This window comes from Dermacentor albipictus, chromosome 5, assembly GCF_038994185.2.
Source record: "Dermacentor albipictus isolate Rhodes 1998 colony chromosome 5, USDA_Dalb.pri_finalv2, whole genome shotgun sequence".
NCBI lineage: Eukaryota > Metazoa > Arthropoda > Arachnida > Ixodida > Ixodidae > Dermacentor > Dermacentor albipictus.
In genome coordinates this window covers 167,742,278-167,760,047 of record NC_091825.1, presented here as the reverse complement: position 1 = coordinate 167,760,047, position 17,770 = coordinate 167,742,278, and the positions used below count along the sequence as shown (strand labels likewise).

Below are 17,770 nucleotides of genomic sequence, written 5' to 3'. Positions count from 1 at the left end.
ACAAAGTTACGTATGAACAAGCTGTAGGAATTCTCTAAACCTATGTTGATGGCAGTGAAATCGGCCTTCTTATAATTAAATATGCGCTTAGGTGTCGTAGTGCGTTTGTATAAGGGTAGTTCTATTGTAAGTTTAATGAGTAGATGATCACTAAAACCAAGCACCAAAGAAACTGATGCAACTGTTTCAGGGATAGATGTAAAAATGAGGTCAAGGACATTATTGCCGCCACAGGTGGGTTTCTTAACCATTTGCACTAGACAAAAGTCTAGTGCAAGTGCTACGAAATCGTTGGAGTGTTGGCAGGGGGGCATTAGGTTAGCCCAGTCAATTTCGGGGTAAATAAAATCACCAAGTAAGAATATGTTAGCTTTTGAAAATATTGTAGTAATTTCGCAAAGATTTTCATACATATAAGACGTGAACGTTTCTGTGCTCCCTGTTGGTTGATAACATTCCAAATACATTCTTAGAATGTGAAGATGGAACGCAGACCCAGGTTATTTCAAACGGGCTTGAAATTTCAAAAGGAAAGGCAGTAATGTTTTTTCTTCTTCTGCTTATTATTTTTTTTAAAGGCTATCAATACCCCGCCGCCCCTTCTTCCGTCACTGTCTTTACGATAGATGCTGTAGCCAACTAATGGTTGTAGGACTTTGTCATCAGTGATAGCGGAGGGGAGTCATGTTTCTGTGAGTAGTAGAATATCACAATTGCTGGTTTCTAAATGCGAGCAAACTTCAACACGTTTTGGGAGTAAATTGCGCATATTCGTGAAAGATATCGAAATCTGTGCTACAGCATTATGGACACTTGGATTGTGAGGTGGATGACAATCTGATGAGATTGCCGGCCTTTGAAACTGCAATCTAGATGATTGAATAATGCTGTCAGTGTCAGCGCAGTAAGTGGACACGGTATTCTCTATCCGCAGTTTATCGACGGCTAGCTTAAGCGGCACATTTTTGGGCTTCGCAAGTTCTATTAACTTTCTTCTGGCTACTCGTGTTTGCAATGAAAAGTCTTCACGAACAGCAAAATTCGTATTTTTGAACTTATAAACTTTTTCAATTACTCTTTGTTTATCCTTGTAAAGGGTGAATTCAGTATTAATCGGTCTACATTTACCCACTTGGTATTTGCCAAGATGATGCGCATGGTCGACTTGCAAAGGTTCAATTGTAATGCCGAGTTCCTTTGAACATACATCAATGACTTTGCCTTCTGACGCTGATCACGTTTCATTGGAATCGTCGGGGATGCCAAAAAAGAGATTACATCGCCTTAGTTGATTTTCCGTATCATCGTATCTTGATTCAATAGTCTTAATTTGCCCAGATATAGAATTAATAGCTTCAGGCGAGCGGAGTAACGGAGTAGCGAGCCTTGGTTTTTTTTTCAGCGATGACGTGTCAACCTCAAGAACACGTATTCTTGAAGATAACTGTTGCAGCCCTGCGTTAACAGATGCTTGCCAATACTTAAGCGCATGTAAATCATTGCGCATGTCTGCCTGTCCGCTTTCAATCCTTGTTACGGTTTCTAAAACAGTAGATAAAAGGTCCTGGATTTGTCTCAACATCGCCAGATAGAAGCAGAGCCATTATTTTAACACACATTGCTATACAGCTGCTACAATGCTTACACAAGTTAGGGAGCTCAGTGGGGCACAACCCACGAATAGGCAACGGTTGCTGCTCCGAACGGAAAAACAATCAAGGCATCTAACCTGGAACATTAGTAAGGGTGAGTGCGCCATTCCTGCAGTAGTGCTGTGCCCCAATGAAGTGCTTGCCGAGGAATCCTTTTGTAGACTGACGCCGAGATTGATAGCAGAAGCAGTAGACATCCTTTACACTGAAGAAACAAATCACTGTGCAGCAGGCCGCAAGTTCGATGTTTCTGAATGGGCGGCACGAGAGTGGCGATTGAAGTGAAGCTAAATTTTCACCTGTGATGGCAAGTGAAGAACTTGCCGCGGGCCGAAGTCTGGACGCTTTCTGGAGCTGTAGGCCAAGCTTGCGGAGTACGTCGCTGAAATGCAGGATCGGTTCCTGCCAGTGAAGTGCGACATGGTCATGAATAAGCCCGGATCTTTGCCTTTTAAGGACCTGCTCCGCTGTGAGTACAACGAGTGGCTGGCTGCAGAAGACCGCGAACTTACGCCAACTGCACCTGTCAAAAGAGCCTCCCTGACAGCTGCGTGGGGTTGGGTGCATTCGGCTTGGGCTGCTGTTACACCAGATGTCGTGGTGCGGTCGTTTGCCAAATATGGAATTTCGCTGGACGGCGACGCGCTATGGGACTGTAGCAGCGATGATGATGGCAGCACTAGTGAGGACAGCGGCACAATAGAAGACAAGTAGTCCAGTGATCATGTCAGCTACAAATAAATTTTCGTTATCGAATGCACCCTCGGGTATGCTCTTCTTTTTATTTTTCTTCTTTTTTTCTTGTCACACGCGATATGGGGGGTCGACTTACATTCGAGTCGACTTACAATCATGTAAATACGGTATGCTGTTCCACCCTCCGTCTGGCCCCACGACCTTGTAGGGCTCAACCGAGACATTTCTGTAAAGTGTAGCCAAGAGGACTATGACCAGTATGTGAAGAAGGAAATGTTCTGCATCTCAAAGTGTGCAAGCAGGGCTACTGACGTTCACGCTAAAAAGAGATCAGAAGGTGTAGTGAAGTTTTTCAAACATAAAGAGCTTATGCTGTTGCAGTTGGATAAGGAAGGTGGTTTTGTTGCGTTGCCAAAAGGCCGGTTTAAGGAAAAAGCGCAGGCAGCGGTGAATAGTAATTTTGTTCCTGTTAGTAAGAGTGCTGTTGAGGTCAAGTCAAGATTCGTAGGGTTCTGCAAAAATTTGGACTTGACCAATTTTTGCTAAAGGAATCAAAAACAGCAAAGAAAGCTGTTTGACGGTATTCTTTACTGCAAAAATGCACAAGCCCAATATTCCTTTCAGAACTGTTGTTAGCGAGCATGGGGCATGGCAGCACTGTGTGAGCCTTTTTCTTTTGAAAAAGCGTAAGAGGCTACATGTGGATGATCCTTTCCATGTGAAAAGTTCTTTGCGGGTTGCATAATTTAAGTGTAATGACGGTATTAAGTATGGCTTTTCTGTTGACGTAGAAGATCTATTCTACTCTATTCCTCAGGATAAGCTTACGGTTTCCTTAACGGTACCCTGATACATTGAGGTATTGAGTACACGGATGTGGTCGGCTTCCAGAACTCAGCGGGCCTGTCAGTGGACAGCTTTTTAACATTACTCGAGCTTTATTTAAGTGCGACTTTTATTCTTTTCAACGAGCAGCCATATCTGCAACACTGGGGAGTGTGTATAGGTTCATGTGTCGCTCCTATGTTGTGCGAAATTTTTTTGTCTTGTTGATAGGTCTTTGGAGCTTGTTTTTAATGGGAGGCAGGTTTTAAAGGTTTTTATGTATCGTAATGATTTTTTAGTGCTTTTAAACAATAAGGGTGACTTTACATCCCTTGCTTTCATTTTAAAAGCTTTTGACAACCAAAGCCAAGGGCTCCTTTTTACGCATGAACCGCTAGACGCCACAGGCCTGCAGTTCTAAGCATTTAAGGCTGCTTGAAATTGGTCATGTCTGCTGGGCTTATCAACTGCGAGCCTTGAAGCAATTGCTGCCATATGATTCCGCACATTCTAAGGTGGTGAAGCGAGCAGTAGGTTGTCTTTGCTTGGAATCAGCTCTGTGAAAATCATGCATGCATCAAATTCAATGCTTATCAAACCAAGTTGGATGCCTTTTGGCAGCTGGTTTCCCTTTGACGGTCGTCAATGCCATAGCAGAGTCTCTACTGCAAAAAGTAAAGCTTGGAGCATGAAGGGCAAGGGCAGAGGTCTAACGACCGAAGGTGGGACTGGAGGTTGTGCACAAGGGGTCATAGAACCTTAATTAGGTTGCTAGCTGTCGCAGTATTCCTCTTTTTTTTGTTCTGTGCCCAACAAGCTTTTAAAGCTGTGCCCTAGAGTTTGCTGTGAGAGCAGGTGGGTTTACCGCACTAGGCATGAAAAGCTCTTTAAGTGCTCCAGAGGGGTTGTATATGCAATTCCCTTGCAACCTTGTGGGCAGCTGTAGACTGGGCAAACCGAGCGTTGCGTGAATGACCGTTTAAGGGAACATGTGAAAAATGTAAAGAAAAAGGAGGATAAGGGCACACATGTGGCGGCTCATGTTACCAAGTGTGAGTGTGACGCTCGATTTTCTGAGGCTACTATTCTGGGTAAAAGCGGCAACACCTCTTCTAGACTTTCACTTGAGGCCTTCGTTGTGAAGAAGAATAGATGGGCGTAAAGTGAGCCTTCAATCTCATTACGTGATGCTGAATTTGACTTCTTGTGCAGCTGCCTTTGATGTGCATGCGCCTGTTTTTTTTGCTTGGTATGCGCATGCATAACAAGAGGATATATATGTACTGTTCCGTCCTTCCATTAAGCAGCTGTGAGTAGCGCTTGTCTTTGTCCACCTCTCATGTCTCTGTGGTTTTTATCACGCTAAGTTACTAGTTCACTTATGGAAAACCAACTAGCTGAACAATCAAGTCTTCTATTTTACTGTATATCAGGAAGGGTTATGGCCATATAACCACAAAATGTTGTTTGAGTTGTTCACCTTGTACACGGGGCTTCTTAAATTTGCTTAACACTGTTTCTTTTTTGCGAAAGTTGTATAGATAACAAGAAGTGGTAAATGTCCACTTTTTGTCTGATTGTATTGAACAGTTGTTCTGATTATAGGTTGCACCATATTCATCAAATGGCTGTGCAGTATTGCTTCACCGTGCTTATTTGCACATGATAAATGTTCTCATTATTTGTGCTGCAGTACAAGTGGCAGTATTTGTGCATGCACACAAGACGTTGAAGCCAAAGAAAGTACAAGGAAAGTGAACTGTATTTTTCTGATTCGACTCAAATGAGAGATAAGGCTTGCGAAATCCTTGCTGCCATGGTGAGCCAAACGTCTCTCTGTCCACATTCCTGGGTACTTATAAGCAGTTGCCATCAAAAGCTTATAGGCTGCGGGATGTGAGAAAAAGCTGACTAATTTTGCAGCCTGTACTAGTATATGCGAACAACATACCGTCATACAATTTTAGTCATTATGGTCAGGAACTGCTGTGATATTCAGCATATTCTAATATCCCATGGCCCATAAACTGTCGATGCCAACTGTACATCTGATCGCAAAAGCTTTGTGGGAAAAGACACTTCTGCAAGGTTTCTTCGTGCAGGGCACTAAGCCGTCCAAACATGGCGAACTCACCATTACAAGCCTAACAACCGCACTCTGCTGGTCATGAGGCCACCTTACTTCGGCCTTTTCCATGCGCTGCATGAGCACGATTTCCAACATCCTCTGCGGCCGACAATGCCACTTTCACAGTTGCAGAGGACAACGAAGTTGAACCGGCCTTGTGAGCTTACTGCTATCTGCTAGTCAGACCTTGTACGCCCTGACGTGCCAATCATTCTGCTTAAAGATTTCAACAACTTTAGCTAATTTCCAAAACATAGTGGGTACTTTGTCATCTCTAACAATGACAAGGTCATCACTCTTTTAACTGTTGCCGAGCTTCTGTAACCTGGTGTGTGGGCTTCTTAGTGTCAAAATGTATTCTTTATACGAGCACTACCAAAAGTAATTTAGTTGTCGTTTGTATCTCCAGGCGTGCAGTGTGTCTGTGCGGCCCCCCATGTTCTTGCTAACTTGAGCTTGAGGAAGGGTAGTAAGACATCTACGCACCAAAAAGTCAGAAGGAGTGAATGCTTTGCCTTCGGCAGCATCATCAGAAATGTATGTGAGCAGTCTAGAATTTATCGCTTGCTCTAGCTCTGTCAGTAAAGTGTCGAGCTGCAGATATGCATGCTTGTGTGATGGCTGACTTGTGCCTCAGAATCTGATGGACCTTGAAGAGTCAAGCCAATTTTTGTATTGGTTGCAATTAACGCTTTAACGCTTTGTTGCCGTGATCCTGTTCGATCTCACTGGAATTGGGCATCATTTTCCATAGTTGGTCGGATCCGATCAGGAGACTCGCTACGAGCTCGCAGGTGACGCTTGGCAAAACAACGATGTCTGCCAATGGTTTGCCCACTGCAAGAATGGTTTGCTTAACGTGTTCATTTTTGGGGCTTCTATCATCTCATTGCAGATAAACGGAACAACAACGACTTCCACTTGGACCAACGCATTGTCGCATTGGCTGCGAAGCGTGACGCTGATGACCTTTGCAAATCGAGTGTGTCGGGATCAAGCTCGTCCGAATGTGCTGATGACCTAATCAATCTCCCTAATCAAAGGTAGCTTAAGCTTCTTGCAGACGTTTTCTCACTGAGGAGTTGACCAACTGCTGTTGTTTTAAACAACACAGACGTAACAGCAATGGGTCGAAGTTGTCAACCAGGCACGGAACATCTGGAGGAGAGTCTCCGTAGCGAGTTGAGGCTTTGTACCATTCAGCGTGCATGGTGACATTTGGTATCTTCTTTGATGCTGCGTAAATTGAGCTCTTGGTAACATCAGCGTTGCACATCGTGGAAGCATGACAACGCTTGCATGCGGTACATTAGATCCTGCAGTGGCATTCGCAGAAGGGGTCCCTTCGTCATGCACTTGAAGCATTGACCATCTTTCCTGAGCATACTGCATTTGTCTTTGAGGCTAACATCGCTGGTGCATCGTTCGGTCCTATGGTCCTTGGCAGCACAAAAGAAGCTTTGCTAAAACTTTTGCCTTGTTGTGTAGCACGCTTGCAGCAAAAGTTGACGACATATTGAAGCTCTGTTTGTGTTTAAGACGTGTTTCCTCAGCCTTGGTGTCCTAGTCTGAGTGCATTTCTCCCTACGTACGACTTCTACCTGAAGAACTTTTAGCAGGCACTCTAGCACCTGTTCAGATGAGTGCTCACTGTTCTCTGTGCCTACAGATGCCATTGTGGACTCGATGCTCTCGCACTTGTAATTGTCTACAACCATTTCTGGAGGTATAACCTTTAGGAGAATTTGACATAGTGTTGAAGCGTATGTTGAAGTGCTTACCCCAGGGTTTGCAAGTCTTCTTTGGTTGATTTGAATCTCGTCAAACAACTTCTACAAGGCTGTAGAAGTTGAAGATGCCTCGACCCAAGCATTCCTAGGTTTTCCAAGAGCTCTTGCTTGATCAACTTGCACTTTCCAAAGGACTGTTTCAATATTACAAATGCGTCACTGCAGCTTGATTCTGCCACTTGAATTTCGGCAACCACTTGAGCAGCTGCTCTGTCAAGCAGAGAAACCAGATAACAGAAGTGATGTGTCAGACCTCCTCAGGTTCTTGTGAACAGAATGCAGAAACATATCCCAGAATGACTGCCATTGAGTGATCGTTCTGTCGAAATGCCCAAGTTGTAACTTCAGTAACCTGGTGCCAAACTTGCGTTGTGTATGCGTCACGTCTGCCGAGGAAGCAACCGGTTGGTTCCTGGCAGATGTAGACAGTGGCTGATTTGTTGGAGGCAAGGAGGTAATCTTGAGCATGTCAGTATTGTGCTCAAGCAAGGCCAAAGCGCTGATAGCAGCATCTTTATATTCCATGACGGAATCATAATCTGCTGTAGCTTGTCACCTGTCGTGGTTGCTTAGTGGCCATGGTATTAGGGCGCTAAGCACAAGATCGCGGGATAATCCCGGCCACGGCCGCCACATTTCAGTGGGAACGAAATGCATAAACACCCATTTATTTAGATTTAGGTGCACATGAAGGAACCGCAGGTGGTCCAGATTTACGGAGTTCCCCATTACAGCGTGCCTCTTAATCAGATACTGGTTTTGGCACGTAAAACCCCAGAATTTTTAGCTTGCTCGTCAGTCGTGAATGCTTCAAACTCGATGTTGAGCTCGGATAACTCTGACTTCGTCACCTTTAACTGGCTATGCAGTACATGAAGGGCAGAAAGGTCTAACTGTCTGGATTTAATGAGCACGTTCACCTCATTAATGGTCCTTGTGCTTTGCACTCAGCAAGAAGTGTACTTGTTCTTGATGTGCTCCATGGCAGTCTGGCTGCAGATGTCTCTCCCAGACGAAGCTGCAAGTTGAATAGGCGCTGGCTGGCTTCTTGGGTTTCAGTGCCGAAAATACAATGTGGGAAAAGAAACTTCTGCAGGGTTTATTGGCGCAGAGCAATTAGGTGTACAAATGTGGCAAACTCAACATTAGAAGCCTAACATCCACATTCTCCCAATCACGAGCCCATTTTACTTTGTCCTCTTTGATGCGTCATGCGAGTGAAATTTCCAACAAGCTTTTGGAGTGCATAAGTCAAGGAAAACGTGAACCACTGTACATGAAGCTAAGGATGAAGTGTGATGGCTTGTTGCACTGGGAAATACACATTTCTCTCTGCTGGGGAGGATGCATTACCATAAATTCGCAGCAGTAACCTGTGCAGTGTCCTTCCAGTCCCAATCTCTAGTGATTCGGCACAGCACATAGACGTCAAGTAGTGTGTGCATTGATGTGCTTTGTTGTTGTTTGGTGTTCATGTGCCATGCTTTGCACAATCTGTCAAATGAGTGACGAGCTGTGCTTGTATATGTGACAGTGTACTGCTTGGTTGCCGAGACTGTCATTGACACTTCCTTGAAGAAGTTGTGCACCTTATAAAGCTGCAATTTATCATTTTCTTGGAGCGAGTACTCAGAATGTGTTAATACAAGTAGCATAACCAGGTGAGTAGCAGCAAGCATGAAAACCAACAGCAACAAGCACGACATGTCCATTTGCTTTTTCTGCACCACTGTGAACCATGTCAAAGTGCTGCATGAGAAGCAGACTTGCACTCAATGTTTGTTTCCTCATCCTAATGCACCACCAGATGTGGTGAGAATTGAGCCGGCACTGCTATGGCTTGATAGCAGTGGCCATATCGGATGTTGATGCCAGGAAATTGCCAATGGAAAATTTTTTTCAGCTTTTCATTGGCTTTATTGGGAGTGCCTTATTCGAGCCCCAGCAACAGCAAAGCGCCGCACTTCATAAAGGACCCAGAAGCGAGCATCGCACCGTTGAATAACCACAATCTTGGGCACATGGTGATTGTACTTTACAAGACCGCCCTGCCCTCCAACGTGCTCCTTGAGCAAGTTTTCAGGATCTCTGATGATCTCTTCAGTAGGAAATGAGGGTAGATAGATAACCCACAAAGCTTTTCGAAAAGCTTGTAAGTGAAGGTAATGTGTCAGGGGCTGCAGCAGTCACACCAAAAGAGCCAGGCCAGCTCGTTCTGTTTACTCTATCTGTGCAATGTTAACAATGGTAGAAGCGAAGTTATTTATTTATTTGCTTATTTATTTATTTATTTCACAATACTGCAGGCCAACGTGGCTCAAGCAGGAGTAATGTAAAAGTGATCAGTTACCTTTTAGTAACTGCTCAATTACTGTCATGGAGTAGCAATTGTTGCTAAGTAATTGTTTGATTGAAGTAATTATAATTTTAATTAGGTACTTAGTTTCTGTGACACGATGAGATGATGGCACCATATGCACCACTGGTGCAGATGGTGCCTAAACCTTAGGCATTGTCATCCTCTAAAGTGTTTGATTTCCAAAAACTGCAAACATCATCCCTTATTTGTAAGCAAAAAAATGATGTGCTGGGATATGCAAAGCCTGGCATGTCAGAAGTATTAATGGCCCAAAATGTACTAAAGCCTGAGTGACTCAAATATTCCAACAGTAAATGTCACAATTCAAATTCTTCTATCGCAGGCTTTAGTCGCGATGTCTTTGTGCATCATGACGCTTCTATCCACTTAGTACCAAACTGAAACAAGGCTGCAGAAAAAGATGGCATTAGTTTAGAGCCTCTCCAAGGCTTGCCAGTCTTAGAGTCTTGTGTTTTGAGAGTTCACGCTCTCATTTAAACGAGGGGAAAAAAAAGTTGAAATCTTAGATCAGTGTTTATCAGTGCTCCTTTATTGCTGCCTATGGAATAAAAATTGATGCATTTTCAGTTATGGTTGATGTGCATGCAAAGTGTAGTGTGTGTATAGTGCGTGTACATTAATTGGGCAGAAAATTTGTGTCAAGCGTCACATATTAAGAGAGCTATGAACAATTGCAAGTTATCTTTCTCTACAGTCATGCATTTTCTCCTCAACTCGTTCACTGAGTGATCGGGGCTAAGCTCCACTTTCACTGGCTCTGCGTCATGGTGGCACATGGTGTCGTCTACTTCCGGTTCTCTAGGAGCACACACGCGAAGCCTCTCCGAACTCTCCGCCAGCTGCTTAGCAGTCGACCCCAAGCGAGAGCTATCGAAGCAGCTTGCATTGCGAGCATTCTGTCCCAGCTCTGAACATGTCTGGCATTCCGGTAACCACAGGCGAGCTGGGCATTTCAACAGTTGGGTGGAAGTATAAACTCAAGCTGATGAAGGAACTTTAGCGTAGACGTACGTGAGCGGCCTGATTGGTCTGCACGGTCTAACCACCTGGTAGCGCAGAGCTTAACCAGCCAAACAAAGAGTTAATATTGCTCTGACCAGTGTAAAATATTTTAAACATTTTTAAAAACAGCGTGTTAACGATAGCGCTCCTGCAAAATATTTACACCAGCAGCAAAGAAGAATACACTTCGTTAATGTGTTTGGTTGAGCTCTGTGCCATCAGGTGGCTGCACCGTGCAGGCTATTCACATTTCTGCTTCTGCTCATCCTGTGGAAATGGCACAGTCAAACGAACAGCCACTTGCTACATTTGCGGCCCATAACGCAACAAAAGCGAATCATGGTGCTCACGAAATGACAGACCGACACTGACCGCGAAGCTGTCATCAAAACGGAGCACGTTGTAACACAAGCAGACGACAGTTGCTGTGTGTCGGACGTGATCAAGTGTACTGAGAAATCGTCCTTGTGCATTCTCTTTCTGTTAGTTTCTTCTTATAAAAACAAATTCACTAACATGCCAACTATTACGAACAACATTTGCTCACCATAAAGTTGGAAAAATTATTGGTGATGCGCTCTGGGCAGCCAATTGGATAGGTCGCCTTACTAGCGTCATTAGGGCAATTTACGTCAAATGGTGAGGGCCAGCTGAAAATTCAGCCGAGTGGTGGGCTGTGATTGGCAGCGATGTACATTTTTAAAGCCTTATAATAAATTGCGCGCTTTACATGGAGTGCTTAGATGCATCAATTAATGATCAGAAAGACTTACTCTAACAACTCAGTGCGTTTGTACAAAATCGTCAAAATCTTTTCAAGGTCCCTTTAAGAGAACAAAAGGCAGCGCAGTGTTTAAGCATGTTCGAAGTGTAGTTCTATGTTATGGGTTATATTCGGGCAAAGGTAATAAAGTGTGTGGTTTAAATACAGGCACCTAAAATTGTTTATGCAACCGCTTGAAAGAAACAGCTTCACTGGAAACGGAGCTGAGATTCTGCAGGGTCGTTTAAGTCTGTTGGGTTCTTCATTCTAAATATATTAAAACGCTGAAAAAAGCTAAATTTTTGCTTTGCCAGTACAGAAGCAAGTAGACGTTATCGTGTTCTATATGATTGGCTTACTTTATTTTGATGCAAGCCCTCTTAATAATGTACCATCGTCATCTTTACAAACCTGCCTGTCTTCAGACAAGTGTTGTGCAGTGCCATGCAAAAGCAAAAGGAGAGAGCGGCACCATTCCTTCTTCCGTTGTGTGCAACCTTGCACATTCCCTGCACACGAGTGGAATATAATGATGGGGTGATTATGCTACCTCTCACACTCGCATTCAAAGCTACAATATAGAGTCCATCCATATATATTGCGGGGATGCGCGGCTCTCGCGCGTCCCCTGATGTTTTTCCCGCATAGCGCGTCTCCTGTAATCCCGCTTCGCCGCGTGGCCTGCGTGACGACCACGGCGGTCGATGTGGTTGAAGCGCAGTCCGAGAGATGGTGCGAGTGTTGCGCTGCTGACGCCGCGAGGTTACTTGGGCGCCGGAAGGAAGGCGCTTGCTCTCTTGGGGTTCGGGAAGCAAGCGGGACGGACGTGCCGTGCCGCGCGCCGACCGATGCTTCGGCGAGACCGCCTCGCGTGGCCGCCTTCGAACGCGCCACGATTCGCGTGACTATACACGCGAACGACCAGGCGTTGGGATCCAGCATGGGGCGAACATATTCGCTCGCTTCCGGTCGCGGTGAGTCGGACTTCTAGATTTGTCGCGCGCCCATCGGCATGTTTTGTGGATAGCAACTCGGCTAGCAGTCATTGATCTATGAAAGGTGCAATAAATGCCCTTGTGATTGTTTGCACTACTGTGTTGTCGTTCCTTTGTCCCAAGAGTAACGGAGGAGACCCCCACCTCTCCCACAATATTCAAATGAAATTGATAGTGTGTGCCAAAGTAGCATTAAGATAAAGTGTTAGGGACTGGGTGCTAATGCAAGAAGAAATGGGGCCCTTGTCTTTTGTTTTTGCAACTTGCATTGCAGCATGTGCCTGATGAGGCTATTTGCCACATGCTCACCTGTTCCTGTTCATAAAGATAAGGACAGTATGTATACATGGTTTGGGGATGCAGGAAATCATTTGTGTATTACACTTGGTTTGCAAGTTCCTTTATCGTGCTAATTCAAAAGTAGCCTTTTCCACTTTGTTGTAGTCTGGATCATTTTAGTGAGAGGAGGGGGTATTTAAAATTAAAATAATCTTGGTTGCAATGTATAAATAGCTTTTGCTATGTTGCATAAAAATCTTATGAGTTGGGACATTTTTGATACTGTTGTTGCATTAAAACATTGCCAGCTAGTTTTGAACACCCGGTGCACTTTTATGTTGTGTAAGTGCACACCTCTTGGATACGGAAAGAAAGTCATGTGGCACAACTGGCTCATTATGCAGGACCCGACACCTTCTGCTGAACGGCTGGTGCCAAAAGACTTGCTGCTACGGTTGTTTGAGTCCACGCTGTTTGACATGCCTCTCGCCATAGACTACCTGTTTCGTTCAAAAGAGCCTGGGGTGCTTGCATACCTAGGTGAGTGGTCCTTCTGTATGCATGCACTCGTGCTTCCTGTGGCATCATATTTCACTACAGTTTGACATTGGCTTATTCTGATTTCCTTAATCCTTTACACACAAATTAAGCTTTATTGCTGCTGCAGTATTGTTCTTTTTCACTATCAGATTTCTTGAAATGCACTATGCTGATGCTTACCTGATGCCTACCCTCATATGTTCTTATTTTTGGGCTTAATTGTTCTTTGCTACTACTGTAATGCCATGTTGTTGTGCAGATGCCTTAGGCATTTCTTTTTCCACTCACAGGTAACAGAATGTTCAGCTTCAGTGATGCTGATGTGGACTTCTACTTGCCTCAGATTGTCAGCATGTATGTGCACCACAGTGACATAGCAGACTCCCTGCGGCCCTACTTAGTCCAAAGGTAAAGTGGTTTTGATACTTGAAGTGTCTGTGGCAGAGTGGCTGTACTCAAACAGTGACTGAAAGGAAAACAGCATAGAATCAATCTTTCAGGGTTCGGTGGATTGTGTAAGTATATTTATGTGACATCAAGAAGGTTAAAATGTACTTTACCACTTGCAGTTGACACACTGTATATATCCAGAAAGCCACGTTCATTCTCTTCAGCCGGAAATCCTTACGGGATTTCCTGGTCCCTGCAAGTGCGGTACTGTTGGCCTTGGTAGTATGGTCATTGCTCTGAACTGCATGCAGTTTCCAGTAGGTGACAGCAGCTGAATATTGTCTCATGGCATTGTCAGTGTCTGCAGCACTGCTCCACCTCTGTTCTCAGCAGCACCTGGATTCACACCTTGCCCCGCTGTGGGTGACAACAGTGAAGATGATGCTTGCCCGCATTCCTGCTTTGCAGCGTATGGGCCTTGCCGTTAAGCCACTGATACATGCTACATATGAGGACAGCTTTGCCTTGGTACACACATGTTACATGAGACTAAAGATACTGTTTTGTTTGATATCCACTGGGCCAACTTTAGAAAGGTCTGTCGCTCTTAAATGTTAAAATCTGCTGACTGTTGAGAGCAGATTGCTAACTTACGCCATTAATTTAATTATAGAAATTACCAAAACGCTAGTTTTTTTTTTAGGGGGGCGAATGAAGCATCAGGTGCACGTTTATGCAATCCAGCAGCATAACTTAATTTTATAAACTGCATCTATTGAGGCACCTAGAGTTAACAGAAATGATACATTATACACCACTCTTAAATCTACCACTAATTTTTGTGTAGCATATTTGCAGCAATTGCATAAATAATGTAGCAATTTTGTGTATGGTGTAAGCTTAAGTGCATCATATTTGTCCACTTAGCATATACACTTTACAGATTTATAGCATCTGTTTTTTGTGAAGGCCTATGTGCTAGTAAGCTTAGTGCTTCAATTCTTCAAATAAATTTTACTTCTCTTCAGTCATTGTAGAAAAGTTGAGGCCCTAAATCAAAATTCTGTTTCGAGCAGTCAGTGAGGTTTAGATTTCTCTGTTAAAGGGACACGAAAGGTAGATATTAAATCAAGCTAAAGTGATAGATTAGTGCTTGAGAATCTCCAAGGCATCAATATTATGTGAACAAGGCCTTCGTAATCGAGAAATTGAGGTAAAGGCAGGACATGGTTAGAGACTCCCCCGGGACATTCAAGTACTTGCCCAATGATGAAAGCACTCCTCAGTTAAATTCTGTCACTGATACTCAACCATCTGTTGCAAAAAACATCCTTGTGTTGTATTATAAAGTGAAATAAAATGCTACTTCCCCAGGTAACTTCATTTTTTAGGAAAAAAGAACTCATTGAAATTACCCTTGACACTAACGCACAGTTGAAAAGTTTCATTTTTGCTTGAATCTGCGCCACCCACACTTTCGCGTTTCACTAGTTTCGTTATTGCGCAGTGCTGTGCTGGTTTTGCTAGCTTGTGAAACTTGCCCAAACTGCAAGTAGCAGAGAATTAAACTTCCATGTGATGTCGCACGATGCCCAAACAGTCTATGCCACTTGACCAAAAAGCAGCTGCAGCGGCGAATCCACCACACTGTTTTGGCTCGATATTGCCATCTGTTGGGTGGGGTTTTACTCACCGAGGCAGCAAAGGGTGGTGATGGCGTATGCAACGTCAACACTCCCCCGATTAGGTGGCAGGAGATTTGAATTTCGAAACAGGCATTCGGACCCTTTACATAAAATTTTCTCGTGAACTAAGTATTTTCTTGGCATGAAACAAGCGTTGCGAGGTTTCTGGAATGGTATTTAAATAGTGCACGTTGATTTAGTATTCGCCTTTAGCATTCCTTTAAACGCAACAGATTTCATTCAGATGGGCCCGGCGGTAGCTTGAGAGTAGCAAATCAAAGTTGGCCTCTAAGTTACTGCTTCATCGTAGAAGCTGTGGCTCACAAACTGCATACCTTGTTCTGGCTTCTGTAATTGTGTCCCGTGAAGCAAAGTCCATTGTGTGCAGGTGCAGCAAGGACACAGACTTTTCGCTGCAGCTGGTCTGGCTTCTGTCGGCCTTCTGCTCAGACCCCAATGCACCCCCTCGGAAACGCTCGCAGGGGCACCAGCTCAAGCAGCTCATACTTTCTGAAGATTTCCGGTGAGGCCACACTTCTTACGTCCGACTTGCCTACCTCTGAGGCAGGCTTCTCCACACAGTGACATACAATGGCAGCTGTGACATTGGGTGGGAGCCTGCCTCCAGATTAGTAACTGTCTTGGTGAATGTAACTTCTGTTGTACAGTCGACTTCCTTTAATTTGACCCTGAAGGGACCAATGAAACTTATCAAATTATTCGGTAGTTTGAATTAAACAAGACTCAGAAAAAGACGTCAAAATATATTGCTGATTCATTTGGCAGTACACGTACAAATGCACTTCCAGTACACCCACAAATCAAATGCGCTCCCAGTTTGTATTTGTCCAAAGTAAAAACTAACATTGAAATGACATTAAGCTTCTTAACAAAGTAGAAATCCTACACACACCTGATTTTTACCACAGAAAAAAATTGGCAGGGGCCTAGTACGTGTTGCGCAATAGCAGCCAATTTTCTAAATTTAGCTTCGCCGCAATACACTCGTGTTATGCGGTAAAGCAGACGAACTTAGCTGCGGCGACTTTGTTTTTGTATCCGATTGCACCTGGCAATTTTTGGCCCAATTTTCTTGGAAACAGAGGTGCATGTTACAATAAGGCAAATATCGTAATCAGACATTGTGAGGTACAGTTATTGCTTGAAAGTCTTCCTAGGGTGGGCCTAAAATAGGCGTTTTTGAGAGGAGGAGACGCATGTTCAACGCATCAACTATCCCCTAAGCTACACTGAGACACCTATGCTGCTCTCAGACAGACGTTTCCACCAAAGGAGTCACTTTTCGGGTCAGGCATATACGTGCTGCTTTATCAAATCCAAATTATCAGGCAAATGCCAATTTCAGGATCGCAATAACGAACGCTTGGGCCTTTCGAAATGCATGGGTCAGAGTTGGACCATGCATTGGGCCAACTAGAAAGAAATGCGCGGGTGTCAGCCGGGACCTTCGGTCGAGATTGAAATAACTGAAAAATTGAATTAACCGTAGTCTAATTACCTGAAGTCTACTGTGTATACTGAGGAAGTTTAGCCTCGGAAGAGATTATGTGCAGGTTGTAAAAAAGAAAGGTCAAACTTTACATTTGAAACATTGTGCAATATGTTAATTTTAAAAGGCTGTAATGTGCTGTACTGCACTTTTTTAAAACCATACCAGCTATGTCTTAAAAACTGCATGATTGAACTGTAGGCATTACATTGTATATCAGTAAAACAGACAAAACTGCCTGTCAGGTTTTCTTACTTAGCAAAACAACATATTAATATGTGCCACAGCTTCTGTTGAAAATGCTTACGTTACACCTCTGAATATCTTGAAAGAAAGCTAATCACTTTTGAAATGTGTTTTATACAGCTTAATGCACTCCTCATTAGTCTTATGCTGGTCAATTGATCGCTACACAGTAAAGTGTTTGCAAAAAAAATTCTGGGGAAATGGGCTCTAAGGTAGTGGCTGGCCAGTGTGTGGTAGCTGGCCAGTGTATGGTCAATTCAAGGATCTTTTTTAGGGATGTGCGAACACTGAATAGTAGATTTCAAATCAAATATCTAGTCGAATCAAGAAAAAGAAAAGCTGAATATCAAATCAAACTTTGAATATCAGAAAATTTTTCACAAAAATTAATGCTTACAAATTTTGGACAAGAAAGTACAGTGCTGCACATGCCTGTGAGTCTCCTAGCATTGTATAACAAGAATATACGCATGCTGTCTGTGACATGGGTAAATAGAAGTCAAGACATACAGTACGGTCTTACTGTTATTCAAGGGTATGCCAGCACTTATTACAGCTCGGTTCTAGTACACTCAAATGTCGCTAATTCAAACACACTTAATTCAAACTTCTGGTTTATTCTGACTGACGCTGTGGTCCCATCAAAATTGTATGTATTCCATTGGGCGAAAACGCCTGGTAAATAGAATATGCAAGCATTTGCAATGGTTAATATGAACATACCGCACTTCAACAACATTCTCAGCAGCGTGCGAAATCACGTGGTGGCGCCTCTGACCAGCATTGCTCTTACCCCGCCAGAGAGGAAAAGCTTAGGAAACCCCCCTCAACGCCGCACTCAATAAAAAAACAAAAGAATTGTAGCAGAGATTTCACCCTCTCTCAAATG

General features: G+C 43.7%; 1 protein-coding gene across 3 annotated transcripts in view; it reads left to right on the top strand.

Annotated features, from left to right (window-relative positions):
- The window catches only part of fwd (phosphatidylinositol 4-kinase beta fwd), a 166,724-nt gene that overhangs the window by 13,489 nt on the left and 135,465 nt on the right, over positions 1–17,770 (top strand). For all 3 annotated transcript variants that reach the window (XM_065434612.2, XM_065434611.2, XM_065434613.2), the window contains 3 exons: positions 12,915–13,050; positions 13,341–13,458; positions 15,514–15,648. In XM_065434612.2, coding sequence (XP_065290684.2) covers positions 12,915–13,050; positions 13,341–13,458; positions 15,514–15,648 — 389 coding nt within the window. The remainder of the gene's footprint in view (positions 1–12,914; positions 13,051–13,340; positions 13,459–15,513; positions 15,649–17,770) is intronic.